We start from the raw sequence: 25,910 nt of genomic DNA, 5'->3' as shown, positions 1-25,910 counted from the left end.
ATTTTACTTGGCCACACCTGTTACACAAGTACCCATTTAATCTAAAGTGTTGTAGACTTTTTCTCTTCTCTGAGCCTCATGAGTTTCTATAGAAAGTGTTTGTTTTACTGAGGAGAGTCACTGCAAGGTATGTCAAGGGGTGTTGGGAATGAGTGAAAAGATGTGATATATGCTCTTTTTGGCTCTCTGCATCACATAGCTGAAGAGTTACTGCTTCGTGATTTGTTTTTGGCTTTGGGCCTGGGTATTCTTTTAAAAGAATTGTCATTGATGCCCTCCTCAGACCAGTTAGCTCAAGACTGCTTGCTATCCATAGTTACAAGCGGGCACAATGTTTCAAGTGCTTTAGCACAGAGGGCCAGGGGTCACCACATCAGCTCTTTCACTGTAGCTCTGCCCTCCTCTTCCTTCAATACAAAATATTTTATCACTTTCTTTCAGATTTTAGCTTCACTGCTGTCTGAATTGTTGGTTATAATAATTAATAATCTCACAAATAAAATTCAGCCAGTCTATGGTGGAGCCAGCATTGCACTCTGCTCCTATCTGTCTGTACTGATGGAACTTCTGAGACACGTTTCACGATGTCCATTGGCATCAGTTCACACATCAGCAGGAAGCTTCCATGTGAGGAGAAACTGAGAGAGACACTTCCTGGTCAGAGAATTGCAGAGCTTTTTTGCAGAGTGCTTGAGTAGCCAGAATTTTTGCTGAATACAAAAGTAATTTTTTTCTTTTGATTTTTATCTTTGAATACTTGACTACATGGATAACTTAATACTCATAGTTCTCTAATGCTATCAAGTTTTGAGCCTGGATTATCTTCTAAATTGATCTAAACTGTTACACAGTTTTAAAGAAATAAAGCAAGCAGATGCTTATAAGCCTATTAAGTCTGAGGTTTCTCCAATGTGCTTGTGGCATCTGCGCAACCTGTGTACACTCCAGTGTCACTTTCTCAGCTGTTCTGTCACAGGGAATCAAATAGCAGCTGTCTAATACCACAGTCTCTCTGTGCTTGCTCTGCGTTTCTAGCAGTAGAATTAATGTACTGACCTGTGCCACAATTTAAAACTGTCTGTGATTTCCCTGCATTGAATAAAAGCTAATGTGCAGTGCAGCATTTTAATGAGTTGGGAAGTGTGCCTCTTACAAGCATATTACTAAAGAGGGATTACTTAAGATTAAACAGAATATAGGAACAATTTGCTATGAAGTGGAGTACTGAATAAAAATCCCAACAATACTAAGTGATAAAATGTCTTTCAAAAGCCTACACAGGATATTTGGATTCCTTTCTTAGTTAATAGGGTCGCTATACATTTTAATGTTTTCGGTAAGAAATCCATTGTCTGGTTCCATTCACAGGGTTTTCTTATATATGTCCTACTGTTTTTATACATATATATATATATATATTTATTTATATATATTTATTTATATATATATAATAGTGCTTTATAATGTACACTGACTCGGAGAAAAAATTATATTAAATTTATGTAGCTCATTAATAACTAATAAATGGGGAGAATAACAAGAAGTTGTACAAGTTGAATATTTAGATCAGCTATTTGCTTGTTTTAAAGCCTTATAATATTTGTATCTATCTGTACAGCATTAGTTTTGAAACTGATTCCAGGTATTTTGATTTGTCTTTTTTCCATTTGCTTATCCAGAGTCAGATGATGTTCACAGAGGCAGCCCTTTACACTTCAGATAATGACAAAAAAGAACAGGCAGCTTAATGCTTCCAAACTAGGGGTGTGTCAAATCTCTCTCTCTCTCTCTCTCGTTCTCTCAAGAATGATAAACTCAATGGGGTTGTCTATTTTTAACTCCTGTTCTTTCCTTTTGGCAGAGTAATCAGTGTTAGCTGAGCTCTTTTGCTGAATGAATCCAAGTAACCCTGTTTGTTGCCTTCCGAAATGACCAGCGCACAGAAGTGTATTGAGGCTGTGGTAATGTATGAAGTCCAATTCTGAAACACCATGTCAAATGAAGGCAGCTCTGGTGAGCACCTTTCTACAACAACAGTCAGTTCAGTTGCTGTTCAGGCTGGAGATTCCAGGATTGTTATCGCTATACTTAAGGTAAGACAACATTTGCTAACAGTTATGCTCTTAGCTCTGTGGCTTGGTCTGCATAGTATTTAGTAACAGTCTATTCCAAATTCTACTCATATTAGCATCTATTCAGCATAAAATGTCGACCAGGCAAGTACATTTATTTTATTGCTTAAGTTAGTATGTAGAAAACCGTCTAAGAAGTTCATGCTACTTATAGTATATCACTTTTTTTCTTTTTTTACATGAACCAAAACTATTCAGCTAAACTATGTAAGTTCTTAGGGGTCAAGAATATGTCTGAGTCTAAAACGTGGCAGTGTAAATTTAGGGCGCTGTAAAAATGTTGATCATAATACATGTGAACATCTCTTTGGGGAGTTTAGTCTTTTTTTTTTTTTTTTTTAAATAAATGTATTTATCCACTCTGTTCACTGTACGATTTTCATTCGTGACAAATGCACAAAGAACCATTTCAGATAGCCACATCTTGTTCAGAGTGTTAGCTGAAAAAAATACCAATTAAAATTGTAGTCATACTTTAAAAACCAAAAGTTAGTTGCCTTTGTCGTATATTTTTAGTAGTAGCTCTTGTGTATGTCCTGGTGTTTATAAAGACCTGAAGGACCATTTCAGCAACTAGTTCCAGCTCACGCAACCTGCATGCAGTTTGGGATGCTAAATTAAGCTGGGGTTTTCAAAGCTGCCTAAGGGAGTTAGACACCAGCCACCAATTGGAATGCAATGGAAGTTGGGCACCTCACTCCCTTAGATACCTCTAATCTCTCAGGCTGGGATTTTTTTAGCATTTGATAACTTTAAAGCAGATTAAAGATAGTGACTGTGTGTGTACTGACATCAGTGGGGGTCAGATTTTGCATTTAGAACAGCAGAGGGCTTTTTCCTCCCAGGAAAATTTTTTCCCTCCTCCTTAGCAGATGTAGAAAGACCCATCTGCAGCAGAAGTGTTGCAAGGAAGGGCAGGACTTTGGAGAGGCCACATACTGCCCCCCTGTGCACCATGGAACATCTAGTCATGAGTGGCTCTGCAGTTTAGTGGGGATTTGGAAGTGCTGGTGGGAACAAGCTAGTGGGTTTGCTACTGTGCTAATCCACATGGCATTTCTCCCAGCATGGCACCAGGTGCCTTGGAGTCTACTCCAACCCTGAGGCTGAAGTAGCTGTTATACAGTGGCAGCCCAGCCTGTTGTTCAAGATTCCTGGCTCCTCGTTGTGGAGGTTCACTCCAATACATAGCCTGGCTCATGAGCTATCTGCTGCAGACATGATTGTGGGTTAAGTGCTTAGTAACATTGTATATTTATATCAGATGCGTTAAACAAATCTTGAACAAATGAATGTTGCTAGTATCTTCATATAGGGTTGGAAATCTCTCAATTCAGTAAGAAACAAAATGAGCCATACTTGCAGGATTGGGCCCATCACTTTCTAATGTTTATGTTCCTTTCCTCATTTTCTCCCCCAGCTATGTAAAGGCCTTTTGGTTGTTCCTTTATAAAAAAATTAACCACTTGTTAGAGAAAATGCTGTGATGGATTACTTGGCACTAGCAGAACTCTGGGTGCTGAGGACAGCTGGGTTATGTAAAAATGACAGCCCTCATGTCTGCCTTAATTTGTTTCTGCTGTGAGAGAAATAGGAAATCAGTTCACCATGCCCCTTAGCTGAGAGAGATCTATGCAAACTGCAGCTAAAAATATGTTCTCAATTCCCAGGACAGAGAAGGGAAAAATGTTATTTTTAGTCCCTGGTATGATTTTCTTTCCTTTTTAAATACCATCTCAACGACTGTATGGGTAGAGATTGGACGAAGCAAGAATTTGGGGCCTGGGTATGTTGCCTCAAATGACACTTGATTTACTATTCTTTATGGCATCCCATTATTGAAGTTTGTATTCACTGGATTTTGTATACTTTGGGGCCTGATTGTGCAATTGGATACATGTAAGTGGATCCCTGTGCCCATTGGATACAGGGGTCTGCCTGCAAAGATTCATTTGGGCCTTAACTGGTATGTTTTGGGGTAGGGGATTTAAAGAGCCCTTGTGTTTGCTGGATGACACACACTGGGTGTTTGCCTGTGTTTGCATTTTAGTGTGGGAAATGGGTGCAGCTTCAGCTGACTGAGTCAATTCCAAATGTATTAGAAATTGGCAGCAATCAAGATGAGACCAAAAAACTACTACAAGATCATGAACTCCTCCTGGCTAAACTTAAGGTAAGGTGTGTGATATGGACTCATACAGATTTTTCTGGTCTCCTTACAGCTCTGATATAGACAATGAGCCTCTAGGTTCACAGGCCTGTTGTTGTGATCTGTTTGTCAGCAAAAGGCCAGAGTGAAAAAACATGTCCAACCTTTGTTGTTGTAATGAATGAAAATAAGACAGACACACACACACCCCTCCAATAGTTCTGCAATGGAAAACTAAGTTCACTAGTAATTGTTTTTCTGGCAGAACCAGTAAAAATATCATATTTTCCAACTTTATGCATTATTGTCAAATAAAATAAAAACTAGCAGTACCTGCTAGAGACAGAGGAATTTCAAGGTTTTCATTTGTTTTGCTGGGCTGTGAGACATTAGAATGGTTCATAACTATGGTAACAACTACAAAAACAATCAAGTGTTTTGTAAATGTGAAATTAACATTCCAGTCACTTTTTTACTGTTATGATTGATGTATGTTAAGGTAGGAATAAGGTGATAACATTCAGCAAGTGATTGGCTTGAGGTGGGAAGATAACAGTTAAATCATAGAGCTATAACCAGTGTTAGGAAATAAAGGGCATTCTTAGGAGCAGAATATGATTCAGGGACATTTCAGAGACAAGAAGGTAGTACAGTAACATACTGTCACATTAAATTATTCCTATTTTGCTGACATGAGACAGCCTAAAATAAACTGAGATGAGCATTCACTTTCCTGATCTGAAGGGATGGATGCATCTTGCATATAGGCTTAAGTAAATGAATTTCTCTAGATTCTTGTGGGTGCCCAAGACCATTGTACTTTGTCAGGTTCCATTCAAGTTTCTTAATGTTATTATGTATTTTATTAAATTCAGATTTTGTTCATATTTTAAGACAGCGCAAATATGAACTGGAAAAGATGTTTTCTCCTTTTAATATTAGTTTTCAGGTGCTGCACCGCTCATATTAAGGTATGTCTCAACCATATGTGAAGTAATAAAATAAGGTATATGCAGAGTGTAATCTAATATGGTGTATGCAGTGGAATTTGGATATCACAAATGGTAACATTTAAAGAAAAACACATCAAGGGATTAATCCTGCTTTTCTTGACCATCCAAATGTCATATCACCATTGACTTCAATGGGAGTTTTGGGTATTCAGGAAAATGTAGTTTAGTCCAGTCATCCAACCCAAATATTTAGAAGTAATTAGGAGCTAATATACTGGCATGATAAACTGAATTTCACCCTCCAATAATAAGAATTAATATTAAATCCGAGAAGCAGAAAACATCATAATCCAAAACTCTAGCAAGTGAAAATAAAGTTGAAGATTTTAAACCCCATCTGCCAACACAAACCGACCCGATATTACATATATCATATATTAAATATTTTCATTGCTTGGAATGTCCATCCACAAGAGATCTTACGGATTTCACCTGATATTTACAGTGATAAATGTAAGGAATAAAAATGGTCTCTTTGCAGGCAGCAGCATGTACTAAACAAAATCAAGTGCAACAGTCTCTCTCTCTCTCTCTCTCTCTCTCTCTCTCTCTCTCTCTCTCTCACACATATATCCTGGAGCATCTTTGCAGACAAGGTCAGCAGCACAATGTCACGCTACATTGCTCTCCATGGCTTGTTCCTCCATTAATCCCAGCATGGTCAGTCCCTGTGTACAGCAACAATAACTTAAAAAAAAATTCCCTTGGTCCAGTCTCACTGGATTTTCCAACCCAAAATGGATTTTTTTTTAATTTTATGGGCTTTTGACTATAAAATCTCCACAGATACCTCCATTTTTATTGGGCATGGTAAGCAAAATCGAATAATAATCCAAGAGCATCAGCTATTCTGTGATGTTAGCCAAGGTATTTGGCTAGTATTAACTAATATTTCATCCCTCCTACTCTGGGTACATTTGTGTTCCTGGACCCTTTGACTTGTTCTTCACCTGGCTTCACTCAGCTTGCTTAATGCTCATAATAAATAGTCAAATAATAGAAAAGTAATTCAGTACTATTTTCACATTGTAAACACAGTGAGATTACTCATCTCCTATTTGTGGGGAAAATGTTTGCAGATCCCAAAAGTTCACAAATGCTTATACACCTGAAAATTCATATTGTAAGTGAGCAATTTCTTGTTTGCCATTCAATATGCATTATAGTCTCCTATTTAAAAAGTCTGTCATCCAGTCAGGAAGCAGAAACAGTATCATATGACTTAAGTGACCAATCATATACCACTAATAATGAATAGTGAACAGTCAATTGATCCACACATAGTGACTCTTTTTGTGTAAACTCTTGATGAATATTTTGAGTAACAAATATTGTTGCAGAAATCAACATTGAATACTGAACCATCCACAGGAAAAGGGTGAACTCAAAATAGATATTATTCCCCAGGAATAATTTTGCCAGCTCTAATACGTGACCACAAGTGTCATAATTCTGAATGACCCTTCATTCCTTAACAGATGTGAAACTTTCTGCCTGTAATGAGCTGGTAACACTTATCATGGGTAGATATTTATTTATAAATTACCAGACCATGTCATCAAAGGTTTGTATAAGACAATGATTCTCAACCTTTGAAGTACTGATTACAATAATCTTTGGCACTTATTATTTGTTCATGAATTATACCTTTACTCTGTGAAGACAGATAAAGTCAAAGAGCCAGTAATGTTCCACAGACTTTAACATTTAATTCCAAAAATATAACTTATTTACATGAAGATAAAAAAAGGAAAATTAGAAATGTGGAACTGTAAGGACAGAAATCCAATTGTTAGATTGTACTTGTCTTTGTAAAATCATGTATGCACAGTTCTTAGTTAGTTCCTTGTTCTTTTTCCTCTCAATGATCACAGTTAACACCATCCGTTTTGGTAATGGAGGGTTATGCAAGCGCATTAACACAATAGTATACCCCTGCTCATTTTTTTCTTCTTCCAATATAGTGTTTTAGCTGTTCTCTCATGAACTATAAAGCTGACAAACCCATTGGTTGTGTACTTCCTACTGACTCCAATTTGTTGATATAAAGAAAGTTCACTATAGCCCATACTCACATATATTTTTGAAGTTTGATAGATTTTGTAGTCTGGAATGTACTATAAATACACTGAACAAGATAATGGCAAAGCTATGGCCTGATGTGCCCTACAGTTCAAACCATTTGAGCCCGAATCTTGTTTAAATCGTGGCAGCATTCTGCCATTGTATCTCAGATTTTTATTTTTTTAAACTTAATTTTATTTTGTACATAACAGTAGAAATAACATAGAAAATAATCTAATAAAAGCACATTAATAGTAAATCAATAATATCCCTAAAATCCATGAAAACACAGGCACTTGAAGGATACATAGCAAAAGTTCTCATAATTCAAAACACTCTGCATTTTATCATATATTATGTTGAGGTTATGTGAGGTAATATCAGGTTCTACAGATGAACTGTTGTTCAAACTGTCAACTTGTAGAAGTTTTTGAAAGTTACAGAGTAGCAAAAGGAAAAAGCGGGAAAACAAACCAAAAAATATTTTACTGCACACAGTAAACAAGAAAAAAGATAAAAAGGGAAAAATGAATAGTTAAAATTTTGACTGACTTTTTAAAAAACATTTTATGAAAAAAAAAATCCTTTCATACTCCATGAAATGAAAATAACTTTGACATTTTGAATTTTTTGTGAAGTTTTTTCCTGTTTTTGACCAAAACTACTTACATTTTTATGTAACACTGTGAGATTGTTTTGAATTGTCTTTGCATTACATTCTTAAAGAATTTGTTTCACTAGATTTAAGGTTCTAATAGGTCTTTGTTCATGTTAATTATAAATGTTGTTTAATTTGCCATTTTCTCGGTTATTACTGCTGTTCTATTAAATTGGATATTTTAAAACTTTACAATAAAAATCGCACTTCCACATACTAAGCTAAAGGACCTGATCCTACAAACACTTAAACGGGTGCTTCATGAGTAGCAGGGCCGGCTCCAAGGTTTTGGCTGCCCCAAACAGCCAAAAAAAAAAAAAAAAAAAAAAAAAAAAAAGCCGCGATCGCGATCTGTGGCGGCAATTCGGCGGAAGGTCCTTCGCTCCGAGCGGGAGTGAGGGACCGTCCGCCGAATTGCCGCCGAATAGCTGGACCTGCCGCCCCTCTCCTGAGTGGCCGCCCCAAGCACCTGCTTGCCAAGCTGGTGCCTGGAGCCGGTCCTGATGAGTAGTCCCATTGAAATGAAAGTTAAGCACATGTGTAACTGAGTGCAGGATGGGGCCCAACGCCCCAATCTGGCAAAGATTTAAGCACCTGCTTAATGTTAAGCACCTGAGTCATCCCACCTGTTTAAGTCTTTGCAGGATTGGGATCTAACGATCTGTGCAGTATTTGCAGATAGGTTTTTGAATATGGATGTGACCACGCTGGCAAATAAATAGATGGTGTGTTTTTATTTCTAACTGTGCTGAAATCTCAGCCTGAGATTTGAACATCATGCTGTTTGATTTTAGTCTCTTTCTCCTCCCATGATTTGTGCATTGTTAGTCTTAACAAAGATACTGCAAGCTGTATTCTTCCCTCAGTTACATGTGTGGTGGGGTTTCATAGGTGTAACTATGAACAGAATTTGGCATTGCCACTGAAACTCAGTTTACAATACTTTTGATGATGCATGAACAGTTATACAATCCAGTTTGCTGTTCCAGAGACATACTGGCTCTGCAATGCTAACAGGAGTTAAAAAAATAACACCAACCTATTTGTCACTAATGTAAACAGATAAGACTCAAGACACTGAGGAAGCAGATGTCTTGAGCATGAAAGTTTTGATTTTTTTTATATATATATAGCAACTTTTCTAACTATAACCAGCAGTGTCATTTTTCTAATTATAAATCATACAGTAAAAATAATCATTTGTATATTTTAAAACGTCTTAGACAAAAATTATCCGAATATATTTCCTTTGATAGACCATATTGGGCCATATTCACTGCTGGTATAAATTGGCACAGCTCCACTGAAGCTAAGAATGTGGCCCAGTATTATGTTACACTGAAAAACTTGAGTACAGTCATTTTTAAAAGACCCCCATTTTAAACATTAATGGACTATGAAGAGGAACATTTTGTTAACCAGGCTGAAAGACTAAACGGGAAATGATAAACATTAGACTAAACAAAAAATATGAACATGCGTATGATATTAAATCATCTAGTTAAACTTCCTTCTAATATTACTGTACTGTACTGTACCATAGTTGTTGCTTATAGATGAAATATTTACTCTCTGGATTTTGTATTTCTAGCATGGTCATAGAATCTAATAATATGAAAAGATTAATGTGATTTGTGGGGAAACAATGATTTAAGAGATTAGGATATAGTGTGGTTACTTAATTTTGTTTAATGATAGCTAATTGATCATTAAAGCTTGTATATATTTGTCACTTGTGTGTGTGTGTGTGTGTGTGTGTATATATACACACACACACACCAGGGCATGGATCTGTTTTGCATTCAGTACGACATATATTCAGTGTCTGGAAATGCAAAGCCATTGCACATTTTTTATTGGTAAATTCATTTTAAAACATTTGGCCCTGATCCTGCAAACACTCATGCAAATATTTGACCCCAAACACATGAATAATCCCATTAACTTTGACCGAACTTCTCTTCTGAGCAGAGTTAAGCACATGCATAAGTGTTTTCCAGATCGGGGCCTTAACTCTCTTTTTCTGGGATATGACTCGTCAGTAGTCAAGAATTACAGGCCGGCTGCTGATTCATTAAACTAGCCAGAACCAGCAATGGCCAGAAAGTCTTGCTGAAAACTCCACCCCTCCTTCTGTGATGTCATAGACCTCTCCTCCTCATGGTCTCCTACGCCTCAGCTTTGGGCCAACCTGCTTCGGCAAAGGGTTTTTTTTGTTTTTGGTTATTTTTCCCTGGGATGAAAATTTTTTCAAGCTTTACTCTCACTCTAGTTTCTAAAATGGGGGGGAAAGTTCAGCGAAGGCTTCCAAGGGACAAAATTGCACTTATTGCAATGCAGCTCTGCCATCCTCCCTCCACCACAGGTTCCTAATTCAATCACTGTCTGGAGAAAATATTGCCTTTGATCTTATATTTCACAACACTAGTGCTTTGGTTTAGAGTGTGTTGCCAATCTTTGGATTATGACAGTGTTACAGCCCCCAGTAAGACAAACACTGGCATTCTTGATTTGTCTCCAAAGCTCTGTTATTTGTCATGCTAAAGGCCACAGTGAGCTAGAGCAGAGACTGGAAAATATAAATAAATCCATTCTGCAAATTTAACTTTCATTAAAACAAAAGCACCATTAATAATTTGGCCCACGTACCTGTACATTGCTCCTAATTACTATATTTACTCCAATTCACAGAGCATAAAGTGCAAAGTAGTCATTTATATGCAAATATCCAAGAGGAGAAATTAGAAAAATATATTTCTCAAAAAGTAATATGTTCATCTTTTGCATTTGAAATTTTTTAAAATGAGCCTTTTATTTGTTTCATACAAAAATAAATATTTTCATATAATGCTTATTTTTCAGTAAATTAGATATGGGACAAATTATCTGTTAATCTCTGTTTTCTGAGTTATTTACATTTAATTACGGAGATGCTCAGCAATGCCATTAAAAGAATAATGGAAAAGATCAGTTGCGTTTTCCATTATAAAATTTTCTCAGGGGTTTGAAAGTGCAGTTGTAGTCAGAAAAGCGAATGTAAAAGTGACATTGTGAGGTTCTATATTCTCTTTCAGTGGTTTCCTCAGATAACATTAGCTCAGTTCACCGAGCCCTCACACTTGCATACCCTAAATTCCCACTGAAATATTTTGGGGCTCAAATATTAATGGTGGTATTACTATATTTTGGGCTTCAAGATAACAGCTTTATTAGCACTTAACAGTTTCAAAACCGATGTGTAAACATTGATTAATCTTAAAAGTGCCCCAGTGAAGAGTGTAGATAACCACTCAAAAATGTTGGTCCACAAGTCTCCACTGTAGGTTTCTAAGACACAGCATCTAAACCTGGTGAAATCTGAGACTGTTGAGGTATTATGTGAAATATGAGACTGTTGAATTATTTGGAACTCATCTTTGAAGAAGGCAATATACTATGTATTCAGGTTCATTTGCCTGTGAAGAATCTGGGGGAACTGAGAAATGAGAACCATAATGCTTCTGTAATTATTCAGTTGCATTTGAAGAATCTAAGGACTCGATACAATTGTCCAGTACATTGCTGAGGACACGGGGGGGAGGGGTGGGAAACAAGGTGCAAGGGATGTGGTTTAATTAGGCCTCAGCTTTATTATTTAACTCATCTTTCAACTGTCTGGCAATAATTCATACAGTGCAGGTCAAGATTCCTTCAAGTAATTCTTTCTACCTGGTGAAGGGCTGCCAGCAGCCTCCCCATCCCCCAGCTCTACACAATTGGTGCTAGCTTGTTGGTGGGACCCCTCTGCCCTCATATGATGGTTAAGGGGCTGGATAAAGGGGCCAATATCCCCATTTTACCAGACATTCGCATGCCCAAGTCCATTCTCCAGCTTCTTCAGGGGATGCCTTTCCCTAAGTCTACTTCCAATTCTGGTTTATCGCAGAACCAGACTCCCCTACGGACCAAGCACCTGCACTGAATACTTGCCACAAGGAGGTACCAGCAATAAGCTTGACTGCCTCCCACCGGGGGAAAACACCTACACTCACGGTTTGCTCTGGGCCTTGCTGCTTCTCTGGCTGCCTCTGTTGTGATCCTGGGGTGATTCCAGTCTGTCCTCACTGGGACCTTGCTGGTCACCCTGAGGCTCCTAGAGATCCCTAGCCCCACATGGTGGGGGGGGGGGTTTGTCCCTGGCCATGTGTACTGCCTCCTTACAGCTGCTCATCAGGCAAGAGAGGTGACTCAGGCCAGAGTGACAGGGTTTATATGCCCTGCCCCAGGTGTGCAGGGGCCAAAGGCTCACTTGAGCCCCACTGGGCTGCCACAGCTCAGGTGATGCCTTCTCCCCTCCCAAATCCCAAGGGGGGGGACCCTTAAAGGAGCCACTATCTTTTTTTTTTTCCTGCCAGTCCAGACAAAGCCCACCTGCCTTGACTAAATCATTTTGCTGATCTCCTGATCTGTCGCCCTAAAGGGTTGACTACAGTTTTTTCCAGTGAATAGAGCTTCCAGTGGAAGGAATTTTGGACTATACTTTCAACTACATCAGGGATCGGCAACCTTTGCCACGTGGCTCTCCAGGAAAGCCCCTGGCAGGCCGGGCCGGTTTGTTTACCTGCCACGTCCGCAGGTTCAGCCGATCGCAGCTCCCACTGGCCACAGTTTGCCGCTCCAGGCCAATGGGGGCTGCTGGAAGCGGCGCGGGCCGAGGGACATGCTGGCTGCCCTTCCCGCCGCCCCCATTGGCCTGGAGCGGCGAACCGCAGCCAGTGGGAGCCGCGATCGGCCGAACCTGAGGACGCGGCAGGTAAACAAACCGGCCCAGCCCTCCAGGGTGCTTACCCTGGCGGGCTGCGTGCCAAAGGTTGCCGATCCCTGAACTACATATTAGATTGTAGGCACACTTTTGGTGCATATATGCCACATGCAAACTCTGATGGGCATATATGGGTTTCCATGTATCGGAGTTTGAGTGTAACAAAAGAGTTTGCGTATGTGCAAGCTGGGTAAGTGCCCTTTGGCACAAACACTTCAGAACATTTAGGTTTGTAAGCGTGGTGTGGTGTGGTGTGTGTGTGTGTGTGTGTGTGTGTGTATATATATATATATATATATATATGCTTATTTTTTATTATTAATAAAATTGAGGAAATTAAATACAAAAATGTGCTGAAATAACATTAAAGAAATTCAGAGTTTTCATTCTTACCTTAACTGAGAATAAAAATTAAAGGATATATATTCTATACAAGGTCACCCACTGTTCTGAGGGTTCAACAATAATGTTCAATAATTTAATTCTGTATCTTTTGCTTCTGACAGGCTTAAATTAGACTTGTATTGTTTCATTTATTTTTCTATGTAGTATATTATATAGAATTAAGAGTCAGGAGTGGGGTCAGAGGAGTGAAGGTGGTTTATGATCTCCCTGTTGCATCATTTGGTAATTCAACAAGCAGAATAGGGGAAGCTAGTGAAAAGGACATCAATAGTAATGTTCTCTAGTTTTTTAGATATATGATATTACAGACTTAGAGAGGCAAATCTGTGAGGAAGCACAGGGAATGTCGGCTGTGGGGGCTGCAAAATACTTACGGGACCCTAGAGCAAACAATCTAATTAACTCATGTCCCCTATTCAGTGCCTGAACTCAGAATACATGTTCTGCACACTACAAGAGCAGAGGCTCAAACTTGGTACCTTTGGTGTCAACACCAGTCTCCCCAGGGTAGCTGAAAGGAGGCTGCCTTTTGGCCAGGATATGAGGAGCTGTGCTAAGCCCATTTCTGCTAGAGCTGTCTCATTATTATTTTATAATTTGTAGTAGTGCCTAGATAGCCCCAGTCAGATCAGGACCCCATTGTGCTAGGTGCTGTGGAAGCACATAGTAAGTGGTGGTCCCTAACCCGAATAGCTCTTATACTGATAAATGCAACAAAAGCTCCTTTGTACTATTCTGGGTTTCAGGGTAACTACATTTGCATCCTTCCTTTGTGGTGCACTCCAGGAGAGCCCAGTCAGGTCTCAGGATTCCAGTTGTCACCTGTCTGTGGGCAGGGCCCTTGTCCCACTCCCTTCTGATTGGGGGTTTTAAGGCTTCACAGCCCTTCTGCCATACATTGTGATGTCCCAGCAAGCCAGTCTACCTAAAGGCCAGCCTCTGTGTGTTGCCTTCCCTCTGAGGGCTAAGAACAGCAGTTAGAAGTTATCACACAACTCTTTCTCAGCAGAATACATTTATTCTTAGGGTAAAACATCACGGAAAAAACATATAAACCAATAATAGTTCCTACATGCTTACTAATAAACATACCAGGAATTGCCCACCTTCCTTATGGGGCCCTAATAGGCCAACATCTTGTCCACCCCTTCCTCAAGGATTGTGGAAACGTGTCCCCCATATTGATCATCAGCAGGGTTGGGAACTTCAGATCTGCAGCTCCGTCATTAGCCACATGAGCTAATGGAGTAACTGGTAGCAGAAGGTGCTTATCTTTTATGTGGACAGTGCCACTCAAGAGGGATGGAGCCATAGACTTTGCCCATGGGTTTCGTAGCTATTCGCTAGATGGCAAAGGAATAAAACAAGATGCCATAAAATATTTCTTTTTTCCCCTCAAAATAGAATTTCACACTTTGCCGCACTTCCTCCCCCAAATTACACTGGCCTGGGGCCCAAGATTGGTAGTATCTGGTCTTGGATTAATGACAAATTGAAGGTCTGGTATCTCATGAATTGTCAGGATTAGAAATGGCTGCTTTATACAGTATCTCCTTTCCAAAGGTATTTGTTTCTAGCCTGGGTGAATCACAAGGTTTCAGACCTTAAAATCAGATGATATGATTTATATAAAGTGATTTTAGAAGTTTCCAAAATTTGTTATAATTTTTCTCTTCCTATGAGGCCTGAACAGTTGGACTCATGGCACAAAGGGAGCCTGGATTCACAGTTGGAAAGGTATGAAAAATAGAATCAGATATAAACAATAGCAGCCCGCCAGTGAAACTATTCCTAAAATATTTTTTCTGTTGAATAATTTTGGCATATACAGAATACAGAGTACAGTGATGTGATATGATATGGGATGACTAATTTAAATCTTTGCCAATAATGAGTAATTGCGTCATCTCAAACTCATGTCAATAAAACCATAACACAAGACTATCATGTATTCCCACTCTTCCTCTCTAGGTAAAATCTCCTGCAAATGGTTCCTTTAAGTACTATATCTAGTTTAGCCTGTGAAAATAGTACTGTACTCTGTTCCAAGGGAAATGAACAATATCAAACATATTTTGGAGATATATTAGGTGTCTGTAATTGTACAGAAGACACAATTCCAAAAAATGAAAATAGAAATGAGCTAATCTATAGCTTCTTCCTAGAAGTAGTACATATTTAAAGGAGAAAGTTGAAAAAGAAACTGTCAAGATAAATTCTGTAATGTTTAGTACATACAGCACCTTGACCAGTATAAGTTGTTGTCTAGTAGGTTATTAGATTGTTGATCTGACTTGGAGGGCTAGCAGGAAGTTCAGTCCTGCCTGTGTGTACTGGAGTTGGTACTTGTAGTGTTCCAGTAAATTTCTGTGATTCTATAAGTTTGTATTACAACTGGTGGCAGCAGCTTCAAGATGACAAAAGCATTTTTCCTGAGAAGAAATTTGCTGGTCAAGCTGATGAGATTGAAATCTGAGAGTACTTGACAGACTTTGAGCTGTTGCTCTCTGTGAACGAGTGGACTGATGAATAAGCAGCACAGTACTGAGCAGTGTTTTTGGATGGTAATGCCAAAGCGTGTTACCAGCTGCTTCCTTGTGCAGCTCATGCATCATCTAGACAGTTGTGCTAATAGTTACATGACCATTAGGAAGGGGGATTGGCCTTTTTGAAATACTAGAAGGAATGTTAATCCAGGACTGAATTATTTGTGTACACTAAGGAGACTGTTCAGTAGGTCTTTCCCTGAGCCACCATGTCGGGGGTGGCTCAAGTGAAACAGAATTTGTGGTGCCAAATCTAGAACTAGCAGTACAGGGAGGGGCCTATGGCCAATGACAAGTTATGAGAGAATCCTATGTGCAAAGTCAGTTTATAAATGGTTTAGCAAGGGAACATCATAACTTTCTGGTGAAAGAAGATACCTTACTGGATAAACCGATGGACCACATTATACACAGAATTCAAAATGTGGAAGCAGAAATTGGGGTTTCCTTAAAGGTGTCAGCTGTTAATTCCCAGCCTCAGGGTGATTCCTTTATACCAGATGCAGCACTTCAAGCAATTATTGTTAGGGAAGTAGCTAAAAAATTTCAAGGCACGGGTGTAAGCTATTCACAAATGTCTTCTGGGTCATATGAGGGAGACTGTTTCCCGAGTGGGTCCCAGGCAATATGGAGGAAAAGGCCATTGGAGATGGAATTGCTCAAGCAGAAGCCACACCAAGCCAAACTAGAAGCTGTTAATGAAATAAGGCCACCATCTGCAGTTAATAAAATGGCCCCTGTGAAGAGCTGCTCAGTTGCCTGTTGTCGTTTGTCTGGAGACATTGACAGCTGGAAAACCACAATGCTGTTGGACCCAGGATCCGAAATAAGTCTGATCCATGGAGAACAACCCAGTGCTGAAAAAGAAAGAAAAATTGTACTGCAGAGATCAATAGTTGTGAAGGAGCCCAATGAGTAAAAGAGCTAGGGGTTGACTTGACAGAAGCAGCCATAGAAGGCAACAAAAAGAAGCTATTAGAATACCTGGCAGTGTATTCTCCAGTTATAATGAAGAATTTGGGAAATATGATCGGGTGCATGGTGCTGGAGACCAGGTGCCAGCTCTTTCCAAGGCTGTAGGCATCAGCTGAGAACTGACAAATTCATAGCTGGAAACCAGACCAGCTCACCTCTATATTAGTATTGTTCAAGATAAGTGTTAAACTTGTAAGGATGTGTTTAGGTTCTATAAAATGATTGTAAATTGCTGCATGCATTAATCCTACTTGTAATGTCTATACCCCCACGAAGGTAATACGCAAAATAATATGCTATAAAAAGCAAGAAGTCCCCCCTTTGTAGTGAATTGAGAACTGAGGCACAGATTCATTGAAAGAAAGGGGAGGCAAACACTGAGGAAGCTCAATAAGTATCCCAGAGGGATGCAGAAGAGGATTTGGAAGAACCACAACAGGTTTCTGTGGATTGTAAAGGGAGATTGCCTGTGGAGGAGGAATTGCCATGGTATTTTCAGGATCTCACCACACTTCCATCTTCAACAGACTGACTGTCCACAACAGATAGGCTGACATAGAGGACATGAATGCTGCACTCGCTGATAATATCCAACTACGAGTGAAGTGTCCATGACTGAATATAGGACTCAAGTGAGGAGATCAATATGGAAACCTGTGTAGATGGCAGACTACTTGGCTTCCTAGGAGTTATTGTTTAGATTCTTATGTAACTGGGGGAGGCTATAATGTTTAATATAGACAGCACCTCCACCAGCTGATATTTGAGATACATACTGTGGAAACTGATGTTTTAAAAGTGCTGACTGATGCATTTTATGTTTTGGAATAAAACAAGAAAACCTGAAATAAGGGTAGTAGGGCAAGAGGAGGCCTCTCTTTCAGAAGTTTCCTTTATGGTTTTCTCCCTTCCAGTCACGTAAATTGTGTCACCCAGTGGGATTAGAATCAATAGGTAGGACTACAAATAATTGGCTTAATCAGCAGCAAGGGAGATTTAGGTTAGATATTAGGAAACACTTTCTATCTATGAGGATAATTAAGCATCAGAATAGGCTTCCAAGTAGGTGGAATCACCATCAGCAGAGGTTTTTAAGAATAGGTTAGACAAACACCTGTCAGGGATGGTCTAAATATACTTTGTCCTGCCTCCATTCAGGGGGTTGGACTAGATGACCTCTTGAGGTCTCTTCCAGCCCTACATTTCTGTAATTCTATGTATAGTCAACTTGATTTTATGTCAGCCTCAGCATGTTAAAGGGAAGCTCCAAATATTAACAACTTTTCTGATGACTTTAGACAGACAAGGTGAATATTTAGTGTAGGCCCCTTTTTTTCTAAAAAGGCTTTTCACAAATATGTAATTAATAAGCAAGAGGTGACTGCATGGCAAATTTGTTTCATTGTCCGAGTAAAATATGAAAATGTTTGAAAGGGAGAGTATAAATTGTTAAAAGTAAATGAAAAAATTAAAAACAAAAAAACCCTCTCTGATGTTTAAATAACCCAAGGTGGTGTTAGTAACAGAGAAAAAAGTTTTGAAATATATGATAATTTAATACTCACTTATAGAATCAGAGATTTATTGGGACACTGCAAGTACCAATTCCAGCACATACAGGCAGGACTGAACTTTCTGCTAACCTCCCTCTTCCCTGCTCCCAGGTCAGAACAGCAGCATACAAGACAACAACTTAACACTAGAAACCATGAATACCAAATGTTCATTTAATTCTTATTACACTACATTAGTTAGAGAGCTGATCCAGAATGTTAGCAAAACTTCATGCTGGGTAATAAATGCTACCATTCCTAGAAAATGGCTGTGCAGGAGAGCATTTTATGTTGGATAAAAAGGAAATATATAATATTCCCTTCTGTTACTACTTATCTTCCCATAAACTTTTAAAACTAGTAATATCAAACAGCTATTATGAAATCAGAATGTATTTGTTATATATACTAGTATTTAATAACAGCTCTCCACACTTTTCCTGAACTCACCTTCTCCTCCTCCAGCCCTTCCCAAACACACAGTATTGCTAATGCTACTCATAGTGGAAACAAAATGCTCATTACTGCACTACAGCTTGTTTAAAAAAAATACTAGGAACTATCTACATGATTGAGGCATGATATTGCCTCAAGCTACACTGTTTCTTCACATACCCAACTGCTTGCTTTGCTCTAATATATTTAAAGACGTTTAATATATTTAAAGACGTAATACAGAGGCTGGCGAGTAAATATTAGTATACCCGATTGGCTTTGGAATCAGTAGGTAAACCTGGTAACTGAGAACGGGGTACTCCGGTGGCATATGCAGGGGTACACGCTAGGCAAAGATATTTTAATGTCATCCATTCCCCACCTCAGGTGCTGGATCCCTCCCCCCAGATGTCTACTTGAGGTTGTACCTAGGATTTTGATTAATCACTATTCATAGCTACTCCACTAACATGAAGGTGGAAAAGCACCAGGACCAGGTTCAGCCTAGGGTTTTTTCTGGTTTCTTCCAGAGTAAGCTCAGACACAGGTCCCCAGGAGCAGGACGCCTGACAGTGGAAGGCTGTAGTTGTACAAAGTCGCGACTACTTTCTCTCTTTACCCAGGGCAGATGGGGCTGTGCTGACTCATCATATTCCCTGTCAGCAGCCTCCGCCAATTGGGATTTTATGAAGTTAGCCATAATTTTAAACTGCTCCTCATCCCTGTAGAAGCAGCTTATATTTGGTGGGCAACCAGCAATCAAAACTTTCGTGGTGGGAGGGAAAGATTGCTGACAGATGTTTTACAGAAGGAAAATGAATAATCACATGGTTTTAAATGAAGTCATTTACAACTTCTGGGAGCAGTATAGCATTGTCCTATGCATCTCCATTTGTGGCGGATCGCCAGCTGGCTAAATGCTGCAGGGTATTAAAATGCTCTACCATACCTGGAAGTCAGAGACATACAGATCAGACAATGGAGGCACAGGAAGAGTAGTTCCCTTCCACCTTGAGAAGCTTTTTGACTAGATGTTTGGCTGGGCTTGGGCTGCATGCTGACTTGTCAAATAGTGGGGGAGGGATTTGCATGAGCTGCTAAACATTAATTTTTGCTAAATTCGGCAAAGTAAAAATATAGGCTTTTTCAGCCTTATTCACAACATGCAAACAGGAAATGTTTGTGCAATCATTAAATTTCACCTGACTGACCACGTAGCAAAATGGAGGTTTCTGTGCGTGATCACAAGAATTCAGACGGGTTCTTCTTTTAATTCTGTAATATTATTTTAGTAAATTTAGTGCTCATGAAAGATTTTGGACTGAAAGTCCTGGAGACTTAACATCCTCTAAGCAATACTTAGATTATGAGCTTTGCAGTACAGAGACAATCCTCCTTAGTGTTTGGAAAGTGGATACTATTGTAAACAAATAATCCTCTATCAACAGAACAGGTATGGCATAGGCAGCAGCACTGCATATCCTCTCCCACATTGCCCCTCCACTCTGTCCTCAACATTATACTCGTGTGACCAATTTTAGAGGGAATGGGTGGTTTATTCTCCTGCCCATTCCATCTTTGGCCCCTGTGTTAAGGCTACTACTAATTAGCTCCAGAGTGAAATTTTGCCACCCCAAGGAAAGCAAAACTTTCTAGGCTATTTTCGTTATCCAAGATGAGTGAAATGCAATGTATTAAACACCTTTTTTTTTTTTTTACTGCACCTTTATACGTTTGGGTAAAATTGCAAAATATTTTTGACTTGTGTAGCTCTAACACAGACATGCAAACACATGAGAATTGAGAACTCCTGGTCTTGTGGATAGGTTGTTTAGGCAGCTCGAACCAGCTATTCTGACATAGTAAAAGTAATTCAGTTCCTCTTGGATCTAAACAACCTCTTGGTTCGAAAGCAACACATATGTACATTTAAAAATGCATTTAAAATTAACTTTTCATTCCAGTGCTGCTTTGATATATTGGAATGATTTCTCAAATATGCTGTAGAAAGGTTAAAGCAAAGCAGCTCCCTTGGCTGTGGAGCCAGGAAGGAACTTGTCTTCACTTCTATTAGTAGTATATATTATCTGGCAAATATCTCATCAGCTGTGGAAAGAAGCAGAGGAGTTGTCAGCTACAGCATGAGGCCCTTTCACCTAGCCGGAGAGTGTGCTTCTTTAATAGTAGAAAAATAACAGCCCAATCCTACTCCCATTGAATTAAGCAACAAAAAGTCCTATTGACTTTGACTAGAGCAGGATTGGGCCATAATAAGTACATTAATCATGCCAGTTGTGGATCCTAATTATACTGTTGATTCTTTTAAAATTATGTAAATAACTTTTGATATTCTTGGCTGTGTGCATGCAAGTGAAGGGACCCAGATGAACACTTTTGCAAACTGAAATTAATGCAAAAATCTCCAATTGAATCCAGTGTTTGCAAGACCAGGCCTTCTGAGACCTGACAGCAGATAGAGGTTATAGGAGACTGGTAAAAACAGGAGATCTGTGACAAAAGTTCAGGGAAACAAAGGTTCAGACAGATAATCTTGCAGTGGGGGGGGGGGGGGAGGGGGGGAGTGTCTCCAGAACACCTCTTTAGTGTAGTTCAATGAGGCGAAGAGAAATGGGAAGCAGCAAACCCTGTTCCCGCCCAAGCTGTAAGATATGGATAGAAAAAACAAAGCTGGAAGGAGCCTGAAACTACAGGACAATCGGCATGAATGGGGTAGAGGAGTAGTTGTTGACTACACTGCTCTACAGCCAAAATGCTTCTGAAATAAATGTAGTCAAACTTTACTAATTCTGGGTCACTGAGAACGAAAATGATGCTTAAAATTGTTGATTGGCTCTAGTTTTCAAGATATGCTATTGGGTCAGTATATACGACCCTTGACTTGGGAATGGCGGAGGATAAGTGAGTTATAAAGGGAAGGGATCTCAATTTAAACTAGAAATGACTAAAATACATCTTTGACTGGATCTATGAATAAATCTATGACTGGGTTTGGACAGTACTTTCTTTTGAGGCAAAACAATGAATGATGCAATCTGAAGCTGGTATTGCGTCATACATGATATGAATTGCATCATGTTATTCCTAGAAGTCATGGATGATGCAATCATAACGAAGCTTACATCACTCTGCTGAACAAATTGCCCTATATCAGCTCTAGAAATCATACAGTGGCGTGCTCTCTTATTTGTCAGTGTTTGATTTTGCAAAGGGACACATTTCTGTTTAGCCAAAGTGAGCAGAGATGCCTCGTACTTGTGTGAACAGTGCAGATAACTTCTGCTATGTTTGTGGTGAAGTGACTTTTGCATCACAAAAGCGCAGTATAACCACTATGGTTAAGAAAGCCTATCACCTTTATTTTGGCTGCAAAATTGGAGATCAGGACAAGAGGTGGGCCCCACACATATGCTGCAACACTTGTGCAACAAATCTTCGCCAGTGGTTGAACAGGAAAAGGAAATCTATGCCTTTTGCAGTGCCAATGATTTGGAGAGAGCCAACAGATCATACCAGCAATTGTTACTTCTGCATGGTGCCTCCAGTTGGGAAAGGTGTGTCAAAGAAGAAAAAGTGGACTGTGCATTATCCAAACATTGTATCAGCTATACGCCCAGTACCCCACGGAGAAGGACTGCCGGTTCCTGATGTACCAGAATCATTCTCACTTGAGTCAGACGAGGAAGAGGAAGAGGATGAAACTTCTGGTCCTGAACCATCAATGCCACAGGACCCACATTTTCTCCCATCCTCCTCCTCTGAACCACACCTCATAACACAAGGTGAACTGAATGACCTTGTCAGGGATTTGGAACTACCCAAGAGTAAGGCAGAGCTGTTGGGCTCCAGACTACAGCAGTGGAATCTCCTGGCAGGTGATGTTAGGGTTTCCATGTTCCGTGACCGTCAAAAGGATCTTGTCCCATTCTTCTTCATGGAAGGTGATCTTGTAGCCTGCAACAACATCGATGGTGTGATGACAGTCCTCAACATCGTTCACGATCCAGATGAGTGGAGACTGTTCATTGATTCATCGAAGACGAGTCTTAAAGCTGTTTTACTGCATAATGGAAATGTTTTGCCATCAATTCCAGTTGGTCATGCAGTCCATATGAAGGAAACCTATGACAACATGAAACAACTTTTGAGGTGCATAAACTATGACCAACATCAGTGGCAGCTTTGTGGCAATTTGAAGGTTGTTGCTCTCTTGCTTGGTCTGCAGACTGGATACACAAAGTACTGCTGTTTTCTCTGCGAATGGGATAGTCGTGCAAGAGATTCCCACTACATCAAGAAAGATTGGCCACTCCGACAGTCATTGGAGCCTGGGAGGAAAAAAGTGTTCAGCATCCACCACTTGTTGAATCAAGGAAGATTTTGTTACCACCCTTACACCGCAAGCTGGGTATGATGAAATTTGTCAAGGCCATTGACAAAACACAAGCAGCTTTCAAGTACCTCCGTGGAAAATTTCCAAGGTTAAGTGAAGCTAAGATAAAGGAAGGTGTCTTTGTTGGTCCTCAGATTCGTGAACTTCTTCGAGATGATGCATTTGACCATGCACTGCGTGGCAAGGAAAAGACGGCATAGAAAGCCTTCCAGTTAGTGGCAATAAATTTTCTCGGAAACAACAAGGCAGACAACTACAGGTTGTTGGTGGAAAACCTCAAGGCACACAAAAGCCTTGGTTGCAACATGTCACTAAAGATACATTTTTTGCACTCTCATCTAGATTTTTTTCCACCGAACTGCAGAGCAGTGAGCGACGAGCACGGCGAGCGATTTCACCAAGACATTGCAACAATGGAGAAACGCTATCAGGGCAAATGGAGCCCATCAGTGCTTGCAGACTATTGCTGGACAGTGACAAGAGATGCTCCATTTAATGAATACAAGAGACAAGCCAAGAAGCGCCGAGTAGACACTGAATAGGACTAAACTATGTACATAATAGTTTTTTGCCTTTTGTTTCATAATAAATTTTATTTATATAACCCTTTTGCGGATTTTTAAAGTGTTACATAAACAGGACAGGTGAAATATTATCATGTAAAGCAACCATAAACACATGAAAAGACCTAGGTTTACAATTTATGATTAAAACTCTACTATCTACACAATATACATAGACATAAAATGTAAAAACTTAAATATCTTAGAAACAGTAGCCAATCAGTTGTTTTAATTGTCATATTTGAATTCAGCACATCAAAATACATAACAAATAGCACATTTTATCTCTGAAGCAGACGACTTCTCAAAAATTATAGACCAGTGCTATCCAAGAGGTCATGAGGTACAACATGTAGTCATGAGGGAACTTTCAGAGATCTTGTTCTGCACAAGTAGTTTGGTACTTACGATACACATTTTTCTTTAATTTTTTAATAGTTTCCTGAACTGTGATACTGTAACCAGGTCTCCTCCAAAATTTTACCACAAATGTACCGGTCTGTGTATATGCATTCTTTAAATGCAGGAGAAAGGAGAATAGAACATGTTACTAAAGCCACTGTTTGCTACAAAAATATGACTGCATTTTATGTGCAATTTTGCTGAAATCAGATCGTTTTATGCCAGAAAAAAAAACCTTATGTAAAAATCTCAACAACCTTAATGGCATCTTTAATAGAGAGATGTATCCTTTGGAGACTACAGGCCCCATCACATAATGCCTGCTTAGAAATAGGGGAGAAGCTATTTTGCAATATGAAATCTAATTTACAGAAGTAGCAAGGAATCACACAGTTTCATACAATATTTGGCGTAGTAAAAATTTTTGGGGGTGAGTGTCTGTGGTGCATCTTTAAGATGCAGCCCAGAACTCTCAGCCAAGAGGGAGGAGGGCTATGGTGGATTTAAGCCATTTTGCACCTTCCTGGTCCCGGGCCAAGCTGGGGGCTGGAGAGACACCCTCACTCTGAGTAACTTGGACAGCCCTGGGGCCCAGTTACAGCTCCCAGGGCTGCTCTATGAGCTACAGCGCTGCCTAGAACCTCCACAGTGCTTCATGCGATGGCCCTAACCTTGTTACCCCCCTCTCACCCTCAGCATGCCCCACAGGCCAGGGCTTGCAAGGGCATCCTCAGGAAGCAGCCTTAAGGCTTTTTGTCTTCATTCCTGCACTGGGGGAATGCTCCCTTGGTTGGATACAGGGCTCTCAGGGACCTTTTATGCAGCTCCAGCCCTTTTTCCTGTGTAAAGGGAGGAGTGTGAGGATCTCACCCTTGGTATCAAACCCTAAATATTACAGTCCTGCGATTGATTTACCGACTGTGCTGTACTGTACATGGCTCTGTTACTGCTTAAAGAAGCAGAAATCTTTGGGGCAGGGGGAAACACACAATTAACTAGAATCAAATTCTGTAGCATTCTGATTATACGTTTAAACATTTTACAAGGGAAAGTGCACGGTGATATTAGCAGAGAGACTTTTACTTAATTATTGTTAAAACGAAGGTGCTGCACATGGACAATCCAATTACTGTACCTGAATAATCTATTTGTAGGATGCATCAGTTATTTTCTGGTGGCTGGGTTTGAGCTGATAAGAAGGGAGGGATGGACACCAATCCAATCTTTAAATGAAATGTCTCTTTTGGCTGATTTTCCCCTCCTGTGTCCTCCTCACATTTGGTCACTTAGCAGTAACTGAGCCCATGGCAAGGATGAGTAAAAACCATAAACCATTTCCCCCCAGTTTGTTTTCTTATTCATGTCTTATTTTTTGGCTCATGACCCTAGAACCATTCCCCCCCCCCCCCGAATAAAAAAGCTTGAGTGTTAAACCATAGTCTATTATTGCTCTGAATTTGTTGAGTTAGCTGAAAGAGGAGGGCAGTATTTAAACTGTGGCCATAGGCACATCAGTTTCTGGGCATTCAATGTTATGTTACCCTGTATAGTTAGTTTAGGCCCAGATCCTCACAGGTATTTTTGCCCCATTAGGAAATTAGGAACTTAAATACTTTTGGGGCTTTGGGACTAAGCATCTATTATTTAGGTGAAATTTAGCACTACACAGAACAGCAGCACGACATGTATAAGTACTTGCAACTTTCTCTTTAATTTGTGCTAGTCTGAAATAGGAATGAATTGTCCTGGCATGTGTATTCACGGTAACAAAAGGCTCAAAATTTTTATATTATACTTTTACTA

General features: G+C 39.7%; 1 protein-coding gene across 1 annotated transcript in view; it reads left to right on the top strand.

Moving 5' to 3' along the window:
• The first annotated feature begins 1,991 nt into the window (after window positions 1-1,991).
• CCDC141 (coiled-coil domain containing 141) overlaps window positions 1,992-25,910 on the top strand; it is a 104,189-nt gene continuing 80,270 nt past the window's right edge. Inside the window, exons 1-2 of the mRNA XM_065412914.1 lie at window positions 1,992-2,093; window positions 4,183-4,305. Of these exons, the coding sequence (XP_065268986.1) occupies window positions 1,992-2,093; window positions 4,183-4,305 (225 nt within the window). The remainder of the gene's footprint in view (window positions 2,094-4,182; window positions 4,306-25,910) is intronic.

The sequence above is a fragment of the Emys orbicularis genome, chromosome 11, assembly GCF_028017835.1.
Source record: "Emys orbicularis isolate rEmyOrb1 chromosome 11, rEmyOrb1.hap1, whole genome shotgun sequence".
Classification (NCBI taxonomy): domain Eukaryota; kingdom Metazoa; phylum Chordata; order Testudines; family Emydidae; genus Emys; species Emys orbicularis.
This window is presented reverse-complemented; position numbering and strand designations above follow the sequence as displayed.